This window comes from Anthonomus grandis, chromosome 2 (genome assembly GCF_022605725.1).
Source record: "Anthonomus grandis grandis chromosome 2, icAntGran1.3, whole genome shotgun sequence".
Taxonomy (NCBI): domain Eukaryota; kingdom Metazoa; phylum Arthropoda; class Insecta; order Coleoptera; family Curculionidae; genus Anthonomus; species Anthonomus grandis.
The window spans coordinates 32,035,241-32,055,459 of record NC_065547.1 but is presented as its reverse complement, the minus strand read 5'-3'; the positions used below and the strand labels follow the sequence as shown (position 1 = coordinate 32,055,459).

Sequence of the window (20,219 nt, the reverse complement as noted above, 5' to 3'; positions counted from 1 at the left end):
GAATAGATCGTTGCAATACAGGCATGCCACTTCATCCTAATAATCCTCGGCTGCAAAAGGATCTTCTTAACTTTCGCTTCGTGCAACAAAACTTGTCTCACCTGAAAGGTTCTTTTTAAATTGACGCACATTTTATTGCAATTTTTTTTCTTTCCTTAGCTTTAACTCTTCTAAATTGGGAGTAGTTGTTAAGACTCCGGTTATAGTTTGTCTGGTCTTCCTTTTTTTGGTTCCTCTTGCTACAGGCACTGGCGAAATTCCCTGTAGAGAAAACCTTTTCCTTAGTGGTTGATTTTGTTTTATATTGCTTTCTGTCTGATCGGTTCATTTTCTTTATCGACACTTTTGCCTTGTTTTTGTCGCATTGCTTCTTCTGTAACACCAATTACTATTATTTCATTGCTTGTTGATGGTTGCTCTGGGCGATGGGATGCTCCTTCTTCTATGGTCGGTTCTAATAATCTATTTGTTGTCTCAGCCGGCTCAAAATCTCGTCTGGGAAAATATGTGGATTAAATGCATCAATTCCCGTATTTAAAAATGCGCTTGTGGCATTTTTAATTGTAGCTGCTTTCCCGTAAGCGGACGTAAACAGTTCACCAATTTGATGTAGTGTTATTTTTCTCCCTGGATGGTTTTTCAACCAAAGTGCACATTCGTGGTTATAAAATGTCTTTAGTGGACCATAGAACCTGACATTCAGGGGCTGCATACGATGGGTACAGTGGGCAGGAAAGCATAAAGGGATTATTCTATTTCTTCTGGCAAACGTCAAGGCATTTAATGATTTGTGGCTAGTGTGCCCATCCAGAAGTAATAAAACTTTTGAGTCAGGAGAAGCTGTAACAAAAGTCTAAAAATGCTTTAACCACAAAGCAAAGGAATCAGATGTCATCCATCCAATCTCGTTAAATAATCCCAAAGAACTTGGAGGTAAAGCATCTAAAAGTTCCTCCTTTCTATTTTTCCTAGGGAAAATCAAAGCAGGTGGCACAAAATTACCTACACTATTCATGCAGCAAACACGTCATGTTACATGCTGACCTCTTTCAGCACTGGTTAATGATTCTACTTGTTTTCTTCCAGTTTTGGCAAAAATTTTTGAAGGCCTTTGCACTGGACAAACCACTTTCGTTCATATTGTAAATACGATGCACATCAATTTTTTCTTATTTTAGGGTATTTTCCAACGTATTAAAAAAAATTTGCACTTGTGGCCTATTAAATGCCATGGCTCTAGCCGCAGACACAGCTTCAGGCTGCCTTAGAGATATTTCAGGATGTCACATACGAAATCCTCTCAGCCACTCTCGTCCAGCGCTACGATCTTTAAATCTATTTGAAATGTCATTTTTAGTGGCAAACTCATACGCCAGTTTCTTTATATCTGTTGTTGTCCTGAACAATCTAGACTGAAGTAATCGTATATGCTCAACTAACTCTCTTTCTTCGTCTTCATTAAATGTGGTTGGAAACCGACCCAAAACTTTCTGACAGCCCTTAGCTCTTTTGTTTGTATCATTTGCTCTTCGCCTTAATGTGGCTTGGGGGACATTAAACAATTTCGATGCTTTCAGCCACCCCATTTGGCCACCTTTTACAGCGTTAATTGCACTTAGCATTGCTTATTCATCCCACGATTGTCTAGTTGATGTTCTTTCACGTTTTCCCACCATAATGTAGCTAAAAATAAACAAAAAATACAATATTCCTTAAATTTAAATTAATTTGATGTTTGTTTGTAAAATGACATAGTATGCCATTTTACCTTCATGCCTATCTGTGTCGTTTTACCCGCAGTAACAGATAGTCCTTTGTTAATGCAGAATAATCTTATTTCATGTTAAACGACATTTCCGCGCACGTGAATCTGAAGTATATTCTTACATTTCAATACTAACCCTGGTTTTACTTTAAAATCAGCACAATTTCGTAACAATAATATAATAATAAAAACAGACTTTCAAAACAGCACATGCAAAATTTCTACACCGCTAAAAATAATTTTTTGAGGTTATCTTCTACATATCATAAACTTAAAACAAATAGAGTGCCCACATGATATCTGGTCTTGGTTTGTGACATGCAAGCAAACTATTGACTAGATGGCGCTAGCAGTTGGAGAATAAATACCGCTATGTCATTTTACATGCTATGTCATTTTAGGACAACTTCCCCTACCACCAGGGTCAAATAAAAACAGAAACATTATTCTTACTTATGATTTTGGAAGAAACATTTATTCCTACTTATGAAGCGAACTCGCAAACTTTAAAATACAAGTAATAAGTTAACGGTTTTCTAGATTTAAATATTTAATAAACACTTGTGACTGATATATCTCCGATTTGGCTATGAAAGATTTCGTAATAGTTCTAGATGGCATAAATGATAGTTTCATTAAAATGTCTTAAATAACTTTAGCTAATAAGTGTTTCAAGACAAATCTAATTGTTTGCAATATTCCTATTCATTCAAAGAATTCCGACGGTCTTGCTTTCCACTGTAAAAAATATAAGCACTGTTAATAACAAATTGTCCTCTGTTGTTAATAGCCTAAAGAGATTCTCAAATAATATGGATTTTTTGGATCTATTAAATAAATTTTCATATAAAGATTTTTTAAATCAAACCCTTTTCCTTAATAAAAAAGGAATAGGCAAATTGGGAAGAATGGTTAAGTATATTGTTCAAAATTTCGACCCTGTTAAAAATACTAACCTGATATATATTTAACCTGACACAAATATTTACCCACATGCGTCAAATAATCCAACTTTCTTTACTTCAATTCATGACTCTATTAATCTTACATCAGAAACCAATACCAATTAACATTTTTTATAAATAATGCTCAGGCTCCTAATAGTTCAAAAAATAGTGACTACATGTTATTTTACTTTCAAATAGTCGCTAAGAAATAAATCAAATGAATTTGAAATCCTTATAAATACTTCGAGTTCGCCGGATATATTACTTTTAACTGAACATTGGCTAAGTAAAACCCGATGAGCCATGTTTTATAAAAAACTATACGGTAGTTGCTTCTTACTGCAGAAATGAGTTGGGTCATGGTCTAGAATCATAGTGCCGATTCTAGTAAATAACAATATTAGAAGAGATTTAATATAACTACTTTAAAAAGGTTTGATGAATATATTACTGAGGATCTGAATTTTCTGAATCTGAATTTTCTGCGGGTTGTGTAAAAGCTTTAAATTTGGTCTCTGAGCTAAGTTGTGTTGTCCATGTTATTCCTTTTGGGTTGTCCGATCACGGGTCAATTCTGGCTAGGGTTAGCGTATCGAAAATAAATAGGGAAAAAAAATTAAATTCGGTAAAGTCTACAGCGATGCGAATTTTAGACGCTTTAGAAATGTATGCAATAATACTGATTGGACGGTACTGTATCGTTATCTTGTTCCTCTTAACTACTTTAGTGACTCTGTTTTGAGTATTTTGCAATACGATTTTTCCCACGAAAAAGATAAAAATAAAGCCTAGGAAACCATGGATTACACATGATCTTAAAACCTCATCTACTAATTTAAGATTTATACACACTTTAAAAAAATATACCATTAATTCCTGGTTTCATACTTATTTTAATACATATAGAAGGATTTATAGGAAAACAATACGAAACGCTTAGCAAACTTCATTATGAAAATAGAGTCCGTAATGCACGACATAAGGCAAAGGAAAACTGGAGTATTATTAATGAGCTAAGGGGTAATTCTATAAAGTCAGGTGAATTTCCAGTGCAGATAATCTTAAACAGTTCTACTGAGCAGTAGAACTGTTACTGCTCAGTTGAATTGTATAATCTTCAGTATAATCAGTATCAGTATAATCTTAATCAGTTCTACTGCTCAGTAATCTGATCTACTGAGTTAATCTACTGCACTAAAGCACAGTCCATCAGTCCCAGATTTTTTGTTTTTTATTTCGTTCAACAGTTTTTTGACTCATATAATCTTAATCAGTTCTACTGCTCAGTAGATTAACTCAGTAGATCAGATTACTGAGCAGTAGAACTGATTAAGATTATATGAGTCAAAAAACTGTTGAACGAAATAAAAAACAAAAAATCTGGGACTGATGGACTGTCCATCAGAGTTTTGCAGACGTTATCTGATAAAGGGGGTATACTTCTGGGCTCAATGGTCCATGCTATAAATGTTTCTTTGGATATTGCAACATTTTTAAGTATTCTTAAGGTTTCCCTTGTGACACCTCTCTTTAAAGGTGGCGAACCAAATGACCCCATAAATTACAGACCAATTTCACCTTTGCCCTGCCTGTCTAAGGTTATTGAGAAACTGGTCAAAGTAAGAATGGTAGAAAATTAGCTAAAAATTACATATTATTAAGTGAATGTCAATTTGGTCGTCTTTGGACGAACACAATGTAAGTAAATAAGTAAGTCTTGTTAGTCTTTGGACAGTAATAGACACAGCTTGCCTGGTTTTTTAAACAGGCTTAATATGTTTAATACTTGGGTTTAGATTCCTAAACCTTGAAACCATGAAAATCTCAATAATTCCACATTCATTCAAGCCCAAGTCAAGAAGGGGCCTCAAACCAGATGCTTTATTTTCAGTTAACTTTCCAAGCTTAATACGAGGTGAGGTATGCTTAAGCTTGATTTAATGATAAACTTCTTAGGTTAAACTATGCTCTTTAATTATTAATTTAAAAATATTAGTAATAAATATAGCTTAGTAAAGTGTCTCGTAAACTAACACCACTGTTGTGTGGCCAAATGATATTTTGTATGATGCCCTGAAACCAATAGAATAATATTTTTTTATTTCTTTGAGTCCAAGATATATAGGACATTCTATTTAAAAATGTCTTTTTCCAGATCACGATTATGAGGAGCTGACTACTGTTTGATCATAGAATAACAGCCGACAACAGAATTTGCTGATGAATTAAAAGTTAAAAACTGCAAATTATTACTTCAAAATATGCTTTCTATTTTTAGACATCGAATTCCAAAATAAATTACCCAGTGAATATAGAGATAGAATTTATAATTTATAATTTTATACAGAATTTATCTTGTTTCACTTTTGTTGGACTCTTTGCCAGCCTCAATGTCAAAACTTGCTCTCACTCCAACCTGCCACGCCAAACCTAAGAAAAGAGCAATTTCAGCAAGTTCAATTATTGAGCAATTTTGAATCCTATACAAATCTTGGAGTCTGAAATTTTCAAATGCAAATAAAAAATGGTAACTCTTGTAAATTTTATTTTTAACATATTTACTTATTGCCTCTTTCATTACTTATTTGTTGGTAGTTATTTAATTTATAATATTATTTCATAGAAGCACCAGTGAATCGAAGGGAAGGGGTAATTTTTTGGGAATTTTATAAGAAATTTATTACCTTTGTACATTTACTATAATCTTGTGCCACTAAAATTTGCAAATAAATTCTATTTTGCAAACTTGCTGTTCATACAACAAAGTTCATAATCATTTTAAGTTTCAAATCCTGCGAAGTATGAGTACTTTACGCACGGTAGTAAAAAAATAACTTTATATCATGCCATAGGTCTCTTACACTTATAATTTTGTTCAATTCTATTATATAATTTATCGCAATCTAAAATCTGTGAACTGGAGAAAATTTAAAATAGGACAATGAGAACTATTTTGAAGTGTAACTGCTACTACCATTAAAAATAACTGTAAATGTGTAAAATATGTTGTCCATCTAATAACGAATTTTGTTTAATGGTGATGTATTTATATTTAAAATTAAGAAAGGACTTTTATCTATTTATATACGAGTATATGATATGTTAATGCTGTTTCGTAAAGTCTATAATTATAATATTAGGAATCGTACTGATTTTATTTTAACACATAAATGTAACAACGTTGTTTTTTATAATTCATTGGTGTTGTTTAAGCTGACATTTTAAGTCTTATTAATAAGTGTCTCAGTTTTATTATATTATATTTACAATATTTGTGTATTTCTATGTACTTTTTATGAAAACTTGATGTTTATAAATAATAAAATTTTTATATCTTTATTATAACTCTTATATTTATATTGTAACAGAAATTAAAATTCCATAAATTACCCAGATGATCCCTATTGTCACCATGAAAATAAACCGAGATGCCCTATTTACCCTTGGTCAACATAGACCTAGAAAACACATGTCGTAACTTGCTCCAAACATCAACACCACCAAACCATGATATGCTACCTCAGCAGTACTATCGATTGTTACCACTGAAGTGGAATGCAACGTTTAACAATTTAATTTAAGTGTTTTATGTATATTTTAATAATTTTTATTTTATTATTATGTATGCAGCACGTTTACTAAATAAATTTATATTATTATTATTACTAAAAAAAAAACGTAATTTAATTGTAAAATCAAATTTTTCATTTGATCAACTGTACTCTTAAAATCAAATAAAATTGAAATTTTGAAAAAAAAATCTCTCGAAATGGATCTTTTCTTCATTTACGTGTGTCTAACTTATTTAATGACAAAATCAGATTTTTTGAATCAACTGTTCTCTTAAAATCAAAGAAAATTTTAATTTTTAAAAGACTCATTTTTTCAAAATCAAAAATTATAGAAAATCTTTAAATTAAACTCCTTGAAAACCTCATTTTTTTAATCTCACCAAAAATTTTGTATCCAAATATTTCATTTTCTTAATTGAAAATTTAAAAGAATCTAATCAATTACGTGCGTAATAATGTTTTAAGTATACTTATTAAGCAACATGCATCACCATCGTCTGAAAGATAAAAAATAAATAGTTTTACAATTCAAACGACATTGATTGTCGAGAGTTATGCTAATTATACGTCCAGTATTATTGGAAACAAACAAAAAAAAATTATATGATAGCGATAACACCTGCCTACTTAACTCTTTTTTTCCGATTTTACTCACCACTTGAAACAATGAATTTATTTCTGTAACAACAATGATTCCAATGATATGATCTTATCAAGTATCCTCTTAAATAATTTTATAAATGAAATAATCGTTTAGTCTCTCGGCATCATCACCACTATCACCATGTGGCTGATAAAGACCATCTTAATCCATTGTGCGATTCTTTTGTGTAAACCAGCAAATGGCGCCAGGATCCTCGGGATCTTCATGACTCCCAGCTACAGTCACCAAATAGTCTTTCAGCCCATATGGAGAGAGCTCTCGCTGAGGGGTCACGAGGTGACCGTATATACCCCCAGCCCATTAAACGACCCATCGCTCACCAACTTAACCGAGTACGATCTGGGATTCAGTTTCAAACAAATGCAAGATAAAGAGAAAGCAGCTTTTGATGCCAGCAAATGGTTTGATATCTTTCTGAAAGTAAGCGAAGCTCAGCTGAACCACCCTTACATGCAAGACCTCATTAACAACGTTGATAATAAAACATACGATTTGCTTTTGGTTGAGTATCTATGGCAACCCTTTTATGCCTTCAAGGAAATCTATAAAGTACCCATGGTGGGCATCACCTCCCTACCTCTATCACTAGGAAATTCAGATGCTCTCGGTATAGAAAAACATCCCGTGGTTGATCCCGATCTGTTGCTACAGTTTTCCAGAGCTGAGAATTTACAACAGAGAGTTATCAGTTGGCTTCACAATTGGCTTTACAGATTGGTCGCCAGCGTGAAATTCAAACCGATATTCAATAAACAAATGGAGAAATATTTCAAGGGTGTGACGAAGACTTGCTGGGATTTGGCCAAGGAGGTGGCTCTGGTTATTGGCAACTACAACTTCGCCCTACAAAATGTCAGACCCATCACACCGAACTTCGTGACTATCAGTGCTATTCACGTGAAACCGCAAAAACCGTTGCCAGAGGTAAGAACAATAAAAAATTAAAAATGTAAAAGCATATATTGTGTCGCAAACATATAAGTGGTTTATTTATTTATATTTTTTTTTAGGATTTGGGTAATCTTTTAGATAACCTTCAGAATGACGTGATCTACTTCAGTTTGGGAACCAACGTGAGACCTTCTGCGCTTGCGCAGGTGCAACTAAACAAATTACTGGATACCTTGGGGCAGTTGCCTTACACGATTTTGTACAAGTCAGATTTGGAGGATTCACATATAAAATTACCCAAGAATTTTTATACCAGCAAATGGTTTCCACAGCAAGACGTCTTGGGGCATCCCAAGGTGAAGTTGTTTATTACACAAGGAGGTACGAATATTTATTTACTAAGCATAGTTTATTGGATGAAATAAAGTCCTAAAAAAATGTATGTCTTTTTTGCTGATTATTAGGCTTTTTAGTTCATCGCTCTAGGATAATAGATGTACTAGTTTCAAAAAAAAGAATGATGTTTGTGGTGAATCAATGTGGTGCTGTCAGAAAAGTTAAATAAGCTAAAAATGGTTTATTAAATAGCTTTAAGACTTTTCTAAAATGTATTTGGTATTACCTGCTTCTTATAATGCTTTTTATTTCACGCTTTTAGGATAAGTAGATCTTAAGAAGGTACATTTTATTGAGTAACTAGTTTTAGAAAATAATGTAGTTTTAAGGTAGAGCTCCCAAAGACGTCAAATAGCAAAAAAATTATTTAGTGGAGGCTTTTAAGTCCTTAAGCAAGCAAGTATTTTCTGCTTATTGTAATGATTTTTATTTTATACTTTTAAAATGCTATATCTACAGAAAAGTGCTTTTAGTGGTCATTAGCTTGAAAAAGTAATGTTATTTTAAGGTAGTGTTCCCAAAAGAGTCAAATAACTTAGAAATTATTTATTGGATGATCTTAGGCCATTAGGAAACTTTATTTAATATTTCCTGTTTATTAGTATGATTTTATTCTATGCTTTTAGGATAATTCATCTTGAGAAAGGTGCATTTTGATAGAACCACTGATTTGAAAACAAAAAGTTCTTTTAAATTAGTGAGTGCTCTTAAAGAACTCAAATAATTTAGGAACTGTTTATTGAATTAATTTGTCTTAACAAAAATTTAGTAAAGTATTTTCTGCTCATTAATATGCTTTTTACTTAATGCTTCTAGCATACGTACATCTTTGAAAAAGTGGCTCTATGTTAAGTAATTTGCTTGTAAAAGCTCTTAATTGTTTGATTTTAGAGTTTATAGGAAAAAAATTAATTTATCAAAAAATATTCAAATTAAGACTTACAAACTTAAATGAGATACAAAAAACTTCACGTAATGATCTTTATGTAATTAGCTTTATAACTCTAGATCCATTACAACTTGTAAAACTGATGATTAAAAAATTCTATATAATTAATGATAAGCCAATGCTTTTTTTTATAAAAAATTGCAGTATCTGTATAAGCTATGAGAGTTCTAATGCAATTTAATAAGCATATAATATTAATGTATAATGTAAAAAATAATGGTGCAAGAAATGTGCTCTCAAAATCTTTTTTATATGTCCCGAAGGTTGGTTTTGCTTAAAAAAGCATCATCAGACCTTATAAACTAGTTAAGTAACAACACTCACGAGATAACCTGCTCAGTACTAAGCTGCAATCTTCCAATTTCAAGTCTTTCATGTGGTACTGTGTCGAAGCCTTTAGGCAGATCTAAAAAGATGGCTCAACTTTTTTTAATTTTTGTTTATTAAAGAAGATAGTTTGTATATTGCATTTATAGTAAACAACCCTGGATGAAACTCATATTAATTTTGAGATGTAATTGTATGCTAATTTTGAAATTATTCAAGTCTTGTTTTTAAATTTTTCTCAAAAATTTTTGCTTAATTGTTTATTTAAGATATAGGCCTGTAGTTAGATAACTCTGATTTGGAACCGCCTTTATGTAATTGCTGTTATAATAGATGTCTTGAAGCTTGCAACCACTTGTAAAAATAATATTTATAATATGAGTAAGTGGCGTTTTTAGATATGAGCTACTGACGTTCAGTACTTTTGCAGATCTGTGATCTTCTCCTGACGACATGTAATTTTATAAAGAATTTATATACTTTATGATCTCAGGTACCGTGACAGTTGTTTATTAAATGCGTTAGCTTTGTCAATTTTGTGAGTTATTGGGTGATTACTTTTATCCATTTTATTAAATTTATTATGGAAGGTATACTTATTTGAACTTCACTTCAATATTCATTTTCCAGATTTTTTAATACTAAATTTATTTTCTTCTAGCAAATTCGCATAATAATTATTTTTCGTTAATTTTATGAAGTGTTAATTTGTTCCGATATTTGATGTACTGGTTATTAAGTACAATTTTACCCTTATTTTGATTAAGCGTCTTTTAAGCTTATCTCTTATTATAGAATCTAAGGTAGTTGAGGGGAATAAGGCTAAGAAAAAAATTGAATAAAGTGAAATACTGTAATGTTAATATTTAGTTTAATACACCAAAGTGCTTATAAGGTTATATTAATTTTTACAAACTTAAAAAAATAATCTCTAAAAAAACTAGAAAACAAAAAATAAATATTAAGAAAAATAACGCAAATCGTCCTTATTATCCGATGGAGGTTTAATAAAGCCTATACATAAAAATGGCACAACTCGTTAATTGGGCGAAGTTTAGCAGCCATCGGGACACTCAAAATCATCCATGTCATTGACTGTTAAGCCAACACATTCCTCATGGTACCATTTAAGACATTTGCTGCACTGCCTCATATCGGCCTTCCTGTCTTCCTCACATCCATGGCAATACCATTCGGTACTTAACTTTTCCCTGGAGCTTTCAATATCTTTATTCAATTTGGCACGACTTTTGTTCTCCTCGGTAAAAAGATCTCTAGTGACTGGAGTTTCTTTGTAGTTTAGAGCTTTTTGTCAATTTTTTTAAGCTTTTTCATTAGTTTTTACTGGTGTGGGCAAAAGCTCATTAAAAGATGTGACTTTTGTTGTTCGTCACTTTAATTTAGCAAGAGGGATATGGCCATCAGTCGAATCCGAGTCAGAAGAGTAAACATTGGAATAGGAAAATTTGCCAGACTTGTCGAAAGCCATTCCAGACGGACCAGGTTGAGGAAATTCAGGTGGATGCCTATTTTCTTTGTTGGTATCATCCGGTGCCAGTACGTCTGAGAGAATTGAAGGAGCAAATGCCGTTTCTGGAATTGCCTCGGGATTTAATAGAAACAGACCAGTAGCCTTACCGTTTATAATGCTACTATGTGTCATGCATTTAGACCAAACATTTGAAAGTATGATGTTAAAAGGTGATTTGGTCAGCTTTTTGTTAAGATTCTGATCCAAGAATAATAATACCTCAATAATAATATCCCAATGATGCTCAAATGAACGATATACAGATTTGTCGAGGGGTTGAAGCTCATGTGTTGTATTCGATGACAAACAGTAGAGATCTATATCAAGTGAGTCTCCAACATCAACAATTGACAAATCAAGATGACAAGCTGCACCATCAAAAACTAAGAGGCACCTTCCTGGACTTTTGTATCAGGCTAAGTGCTTGAGGAGTTCTTTAAAAAGTTTGTCAGTCATGTAGCCTTTACTTGATTTTTCCACTAGAGTTCCTGGTGGCAAATTATCATGTAGTTCTGGCTTTAGCCTCTTTCCTTTAAAAATAATTATAGGAGGTATTGGTATTCCAAGGGCATTGACACATCCTGCAATTGTCACACTCTCTGCATGTTCTGACGATTGAAAGTGAACGCGTTTTACCCCTTTCTTAGCTAAAACGGTTGGCTGGTGGTGAATAGTCAAGCGGCATCCTTTTTCATCCATATTATAAAGTCTTTCAGGGTGATTAATTATATCAAGATCATTATACATTTTCCCTATTTTTGAAAAATGATCATCAACTATAAATTTATTAAGTTTTTGAGCCCTAGCTGGATTTATAAACTGTGCTTTTCTTTTAGAAATTACAGAATTTCTCTTCATAAAAGTCTTTACCAGCAAGTTTTGAAGTTGTATTAAATTGATGAGCAATTTTATTATCTTCGCAGAATCTGAATACCAATCGACGAAGGATCCGTGGAGTCACAGGTAGACCTATTTCACCAAATCTTATTATTCTTTTAACGAGATCAGCTTCTTGTTCTTCTTTTAAAATAGATTTACGACCTAGTCTTTTTATTAGGATTCCATTTTGAACATGATTTCTAATGGTTCTTCTGGGAATATTAAACCTTGCCGCAGCCCCATATGTACTCAGAGTACCGCGTTGAACAGATCGAACTGCTGATATGAAATCCTCCTCGCACCAAGGTGCCCTTTTAGGAGGCATGATGTTAAAAATCACTGAAAATAAAACGAGAATAGTTTAGAAGTTTAATAATATGTTAATAAAAACATTAATTTGTCATGAGGATAATAAGGCCTACATGGGGGGTAATAAGGCCTATAGCTTATTTTTATAGGCCTTATTACCCATCCATGACGAAATATTATGTAAATTTATTTAAATTATGTCAGTTAAATTTAATCTAATAAACTATTGAAATCACGAAATATAAAGTCTAACCAAAATATCTGCAGTTATAAATTAAAAATACAATTATAAATACTAAAAATACTTACGTTTTTGTTCGTTGTATCCTTATAATATTACACGCGGCGACCCGTCGACACAAGTTGTTGGAACTTACTGACGCCCGAAAGCGAGGAACGCAGGTAGACTAGCGTCTGCCGCCTGGAAATCACTGTGCCTCTGCAGTCAGATGTGTGGTGCTACGTTGCCGCTATTCATATTAAAATACCGGCTGCATTAGTGCATATGTTGCGCGCCGCGCCGGCAGCTCTGAGAGATATTTTTTAAGGTGGTAGTTGGTTAAAAATAAAATAGCTTTGTGTTAAATGGAGGATTCTTTTATTAATTATTTTTTTAAAGGTTATATCGCTACGTACAGGGTACAGTAATAGGACATTATGTACCTATTTAAGTACCTATACCTAATTTATATGGAATTTTCAGTTTGGGTTATTAATGTTAAATAACTAGTTGTCCTTCCTTATATACTAAAATGGGTGACATTTAACATTAGTGCAATCGGAATACATTACAAAATTAATTAATATGATGAGACTAACCTAATTTAAGTCAATTCTAAAAAGAAAAAAATTAGGAAAAAGAAAAAATTCTAAAAAGAAAAAATCATTTTAATCTGGAACTATTTTTCGACGCGTAGTAATAATGTCAGTGTGTTGGGATTTTCTATTGGTTATAGTGACATTAGTGACAAGCGGAGCGCAAAAATATTTTGTTCATTCTAACGGGTTTGAATGAACAAAATTCGAAAGGGCGCGCCTGGGTTGGATTGAGACTTGATTTTAGAGTTGGATCTCAAAACGGATATCGACCATGGGTTGGAGCCTCCCATCGGTTGGGTTAGTGTCTTTTGAGCCGCGTACCGGGAATATTAACTTTATTTATTCCTTTTTTTCGTTTTCACGCAAAAAACTTAATTTTTCCGCATTTTTTTCCTTTAAAAAATAAAAATACTATACAATGTCTCTCCTCTTTAAATTTTCTTCAAAAAACGTTTACTTTTGATTGCACTAATATTAAATAGACCCCTAAAATCAATTAAGAATTGATAAAGGTACTTACTACGATTTCAATGAACTCATAATGTAATAAAATCACATGCCATTATTTTATTCAACCATTCATGAGATAAATGTGTTGAAGATTGTGCTTGGTATGACTAGGAAACTGTGCAGGATTCTAAAGATGGTTAAAACATATTGCACTTTTCTGAATTTAACCATTAACCTTTGAATTGCTAATTTTTAGGATTCATAAATATTTTGATATTTTATTCAATAAATACCTAGGTATTTTTTTATATGCGTAAAAAACGTAAGATAAGAAAATGCGATTTGTTTAATGTTAATGTTTATCTGTAAATAGATAATAGATTTAGCTGCATATTACAGACTGAAGAGCATTAACGCATTAAAATAGTAATAATGTAGGATTTGGAATTTTTAAACTATCGCTTTTGAGAAATATGTTTAAATTAGCAATTATTTCAAAAATATTTCAAATTTAGAAAGAAAATAATTTTCTAATGATCTAAGTACCATCAATAGAAGGAATAAAGGCACCAATCCAAAATAAAACCATAGTATAGGTAACTAAATTTTATTAATAAAAAACAAAGAAAAAGATAAACTTATTTATGTAGCGAAGGGTTACCAGAAGTAGGACCCAATAAGGAAATGAAACCAATTTCTTACAAAAAAATGCCGACGTTTCGACCTTATCCTTATATTTAGATCATCTTCAAATATGGCTGGAAATAACACAATACATGCATAATATAAATGGATATACATGTAAACCAATCACTTAGCTAATGATATTTGTTTATATCAAAATAAACAAGTAAATACAAAATTGCTAAACATTGAGCCTGCGAGACTGCGAGCGAGCACATGCATGCATAACGGCTCACCCAGAATGCGTTTTAATCATAAAATAGGATATCTTTGATGAAAGCGGCAACATTGACTATGCTCTGCCGCGAGAGCGAGCGTCGGCGGCACAAGGAACGGTGGTTCCGCAGACGCTAGTCGCAGGTAGTCCGTTCGAATGTCGTTTGTAAATGGACCAATAGGAGACGCGGACCCAACGCAATCGATTTGCGATTAATTTAAAGCGGTTTTTTTGAATATAGACTTATTACCCGACAGGCCTTATTATCTGCAGGTACTAGTATATTATTCCATTAGTAGGTAATCCATAGTTTGATTTTGATCGAAAATTAGCTTGAGGTTCTTCATTGTGAGGTTGTCCAATTCTTGAGAAAAACATATTGGATTAAAATTTTTAAATTGGCACATTTTAAGAATTTTCGATGTGAATTTAGGGACAGAAATATTTAGGATATAGTAAACCAGGTTATGATCTGGAAAGTTAACATAAATTACGCCCTTAAGTTGGCATTTGTCAGGGCTACTGACAAAATCGAGCAGAGATTGGCTTAAAAGAGTGGCCTTCGTCGATAAGTTGACTTAAGCTAAAGGAATTTAAGCATGAATCCAATGGGTGTGATAAATTAAAGTGATAAATTAAACTAATTTTTCAATTGTAGTAATGGGATTAAAATGAGGTTGTCTATAAATAGTTGCTATAATAATATGTAGGTACTTCTATTCGATGCTTTTATTCAAGGCTTAATTGTTGATTGAACTTTTTATAGTTTATTACGAAGTTATATATTGAATTATTTTATTTTTAATACAAATATGATTAAAGGCTTTAATAACTATGTGATCTATACATGACTGGGTTTCATATAAAATACGTGTGGGAGAATTTATATATTTAATATAACCGTATTTTAAAGGAGTTTTGAGATATTCAATAGTTTCTATACAGCAGTTATTTAGTAAATTTAGGGTGTTCATTTGAAAACTTCCCACCACGGATTTATCGAAAACCTCTATTTAAAAAAAAAACGCCGAAATACGTCAAAAGGTTTGTCAAGGGGAACAACTTTCTTACCTAAAATTACTTCAACCCCTTTCACCATCTGCCCCCCAGGGCCATCTTCTAAAAAATTTAAATGGCAAGGGGTATCGAGTAATAGCTTGTTTAAAAGGTCTTTCGAAGTCTTTTATTTTGACGTTTGATTTTTTTTAATCGGTCGATTCGTTTTCGAGAAAATTAGAAAAATCTTTGTTTATCTTAATTTGTTCAGATAGAAAACAAAAACATGAAAATATCAGTTTTTCTTTCAATAAGTGTTCAAAATGTTGCCCGTTTTTGGCCAAACAATGATATAGGCGATGTTCAAATTCCTGACGGATATTTTCAAAAACATGTTGTGTGATATCATGGCAGCTGTCGATGATGCGTTGACGAAGTTCATCCAAACTTTTAGGTTGGGGAGTAAACACAATAGATTTCAAATGACCCCATAGAAAAAAGTCTAACGGCGTTATATCAGGAGATCTAGCAGGCCATTCTATAGGTCCCCTTCGCCCTATCCATTTATCTGGAAACTTTTTTTTAAACAGTTTTAAACAGTTTTTTTTGAACAGCGGTTGTCGATAAATCCGTGGTGGGAAGTTTTCAAATGAACACCCTGTATAAGTAAGCCATTAATATTTAAAATAACTTTAATTATATTTACTGAGTTAACAGTGTAAGTTTGTGATGAAACCGATATTTTATTTTTAATACATACCATCTATTTACCATTTCCAAAATGACATAATTTTTGTTACTATGAGATTCAATACATACTATATTATACTCACTCAGATGGAAATTAATGGAAGTTAATAGATGGTGTACACCATGATTACGACAACACAATTATGTCAAAGGATTTAAATTCTTAATATAACATCTGCAACTGATCAAAATGCTTTTTAAGACTTATATTTAAGTGTAGGTATAATACTATAAAACTTAAGAAAATTAAAACAAGATTGGGATTCTAAAACAATGTATTCCATACGTGTAGCTTTCGAAAAAAGATAGGCAGTAATGTAAATAAATATTTGGGCGATTCGTGATTTGCTGGAGAATTTAAAATCAAGCCTCCCTATATAGAGATGTTTATAGATTTTCGTTTTTTTAATTTTACACACTGATTATTATACATCGTTTTAATGAATCAGGGAGAAGGAAGTAAGTACTCAGTAATACCTATGTGTTTTTAGTTAGTGTGACAATATCATCATTTATTTTAATTTATATCATCCGGCTGAGAGTCTACCAAATGATGTGAGCCTTAGTGCATTGAAAGACTAGAATTAGGAAACAACAACTTTGTTTGAGTTGAACATGTCCTCAGGGGCAATGCGGGTATTTTGCTTACAAACATAGTCACCAATTTTCTGTTGTAAAATTTACAGACATTTTCAAAAGAGGAAATTTCAGATTTATATATATTTATAGATAATATAAACACATTTAAAAATGTTAATTTAACTTGTTGGTGTTTGATTTTGGATTAAACATTAAAAATAGAAATAGATATATGTTATACTAAGTAAAAAAATAGGATTTTCGAAGCAAAACAAAAATTATTAACATTCTTATTCGTAAAACTACTTCTAAAAATCTTGGAGTGGCAACATCGCAAGCAAAAGCTGGTGCCATCTTGTGAAATGCCATCTTATCAAATGGCTTTTTTGTTTACAATCGGTATTCGTGAAGTTCTGTGTTTTTTCTTTAGTTTTTGGTTGAAAAGGGAAAAAGGTCTCATTTGACTATTTTTGTGAGCTATGAATGATGGTAAAAAGCCGATTCAAGCCGATCTTTTAAAAAGTAAATACCGATACTGTATTAACATCATATCAAAGGAGAACCGTCATCATAAACGTGGAAAAGCGGATCATACAAATAAACCTAAATAAGAACTTACTAAGAAATCTATAATAATTATAAAATTTTTAATTTCCATAAAAATGCTTTTTATTAGATAGGTACCTTTACTTTAATGAATTACGTTAAAAATTAATCAATAAACAGTAATATTGTTTATAATTTAAAACATAATTTATTATTGATCAATATTTATCACGTAAATATTAATTCTTCGTGTCACAGCTTGATATGATCGAGCATAGATTGAGCTGCGTTGCGATGTTGTTGCCTTTTTCTTTAATATTCGTTATCTACGTTCATTTAACTTTGAATATTGACTTCTTTATAGAGTATCTTACCATATTTTATTAAAGAGGAACAGTAATATTGTTTTGTGTCTGTAAAATAATACATAGTTTTTTTGTTTGCTATTTCTACATGAGCATTTGGCATCATTGCATTAGAGAATTTGCAAGCAAACAATAACTGACCATAGTTCCACGGCAATGCTAATTCTAGCCTTTCGCTGTTCTAAGTATAGAGCAGTTGCCGTTTTCATAATTGTGTCCATTTTATTTTCCCATTCTGCTTCTATATTTTTCCGCGGCTTGCTTTAACACATTTAATCTCATTTGTATAAGATCTTCTCTTATTTTAATTTTCGTTCCCTTTATAAGGTTTCTGTTTGAAAGCACTTGCACTTTACGTATAGAATTCGCAAACTTAACAAACACTGCTCGAGTACTTCCTTCTTCTCTCCTATGCGGAAGAGATTTTTAAATGTATTTTCTTCGAGAGGGATGCTAAATTTGGAATATATTAGATTAGAGATTACCTGGATGATGTTTTTATTTTTATTCTCTAATATCACAAAAAATCTTAGGTTGCATTTACGTGAAAACTGTTCAATACCATTCTTGACAGTAGGTAACTGATGTCTTTAGAGTTTTTAGGCGAAGCAAATTTTAGTTCATATCATAATCAGCGTTTTATTTATCACGTTCATTTTTTTACTGGTGTCTTCGATATGGCCTAAAATCTTGTTAAGCTTCTCATTACCAGACATTGCTGAGTCCAAGCCTTAAATCTGGTGGCCTTAGATCTAATTCCTATACAACTGCTTTGCACACTAAATATAATAGCACCAAGAGACCAGGAGCCGGAAATACTACTTCCTAAGTCAGTCCTTAGAAAATACCTTCTGAAATTCTGTTTTATTTTATTTCGTTAGACTTATCTTAAATAAACCCACTGATATAAATTTTAACTTTTGTTTTGAATATAGATAAGTTTTAAAAGTGAATTAATACGGACCGAACCGAAACGTGAACGTTAGCTTCGAGGCGCCATATCGGAGATAATATATCCAGATGTAATTTGTTCTAGGTATGCAGTCCATCGACGAAGCCTTATCCAGAAAAGTCCCGATGCTGGTGATCCCATTTATAGCGGACCAAAAAACAAACAGCGAAAAATGTGTGAAGCTGGGCATAGCTGAAAGCATCGATTTCAATAACTTCACTCCCGAAGAACTGACCACCAAGATCCAGAAACTGATTACTGAAAAATCGTAAGTTTTATATCAATTTTGGCTATATTAGAGTTAAAAGTGGATTTTTAGGTACCGTGAGAACATTGAGAGACAATCGAACATCGTTAATGATCAACCCACTAGTTCTCTGGATAAAGCGATATTTTGGATCGAATACGTATTGCGCCACGAAGGAGCCTCGCATCTCAGATATGAAGCTTCTGACTTACCTTTCTACCATTATTATTTGCTGGATGTGTATTTCTCTATCGCTTGTTTACTTTTTACAATTTATTTATCTGGAAGGTGGATAATGAAGAAAGTCTTAAGTAGTTTTGTGATTAAGTCCCAAATGAAAAATAAAGACTTGTAAGTAACAAAATGCGTTTTCATCTACAGAAAAACATTCCTGGAATAAAGTAAAATATACAAGGGAATATATTTATTAGTCGGCCTATCATATTCTGGATGGAAACACGCGATCTGGCCGCGATCCAGAGATTACGATCCGGCGGCCGGAGTTTTCCAGGTGCGTGTTTCGCTCCGCGGTTCATGTTACCGTGGAGTTTTTTCCAGGGAAATCTGATTTCGGATATTATGGTTATTTTTGGGGTGGCGGCGTATTAATATTTATGGATTTACTTTTGTTGAAAAACAAAGCGATTTAGAGTGTTTTTTATTTCAACCAGATATTCTAGGATGTCCGTTTGGAAGTTACATGAGGGAAAATGTGGAATATTTTAATAGTTTTTGTGGGATGGTCTAATGTGTCCTTGACGGGTTATTTATAGCAGTATCGATGAGTGTTTTTCTGGGTTAAAAAAATTCATGTAAGGGTTTTATGTTTTATGTAGTTTCTTTTATGGTGGTGCGAGCTAGCGTGTCACTCTCTCGTGGTAACTTAATTATTGGGGTTCTTATTAAATTACACTTTTCATATTGATTATATGGCAAATTGAGTAGGAATAAAATTTGTGGATTAGCTTCCACTCTATAAACATGGTGTTTTATATTTTTTTGTGGAGTTAATAGTTTTTCAGATATCTCGAATTGACTTGAGACTCACTTAGGAGAAAATCTTGACAAATATATCGGTTTCTGTTGATTTCTTGCAAAAATGTTTATTTATTTATTCTTTATTTACGGGATCAACTTCATTACAAAACAAAGAAATTCAAATACAAAATAATATTTTAGCCTAACACCCAATTTAACACTCCATTACAAAAATAATACAGTCAATATGATATGTTGCTACATTCCAACAAGTAATATGTGGGGGTGAGAGCAATAAATTTATGAAAGAAAAAGGATAATAAAAATGAACATACCATAGGCTGTTGGTTCCTTTCTTTTATATACTTGAGCTGCCCATCACTCGGATAATCGGTAAGGTTTTACG

The 20,219-nt window shown here is 32.3% G+C and overlaps 1 protein-coding gene across 1 annotated transcript; it reads left to right on the top strand.

Annotated features, from left to right (window-relative positions):
- The first annotated feature begins 7,032 nt into the window (after positions 1-7,032).
- Positions 7,033-19,199, top strand: LOC126750108 (UDP-glycosyltransferase UGT4-like). The gene is made up of 4 exons (XM_050459614.1): positions 7,033-7,872; positions 7,959-8,220; positions 18,673-18,856; positions 18,908-19,199. The coding sequence occupies exons 1-4, from the start codon at positions 7,069-7,071 to the stop codon at positions 19,188-19,190; spliced, it is 1,533 nt and encodes a 510-aa protein (XP_050315571.1). The 5' UTR covers positions 7,033-7,068; the 3' UTR covers positions 19,191-19,199.
- The last annotated feature ends 1,020 nt before the right edge of the window (positions 19,200-20,219 follow it).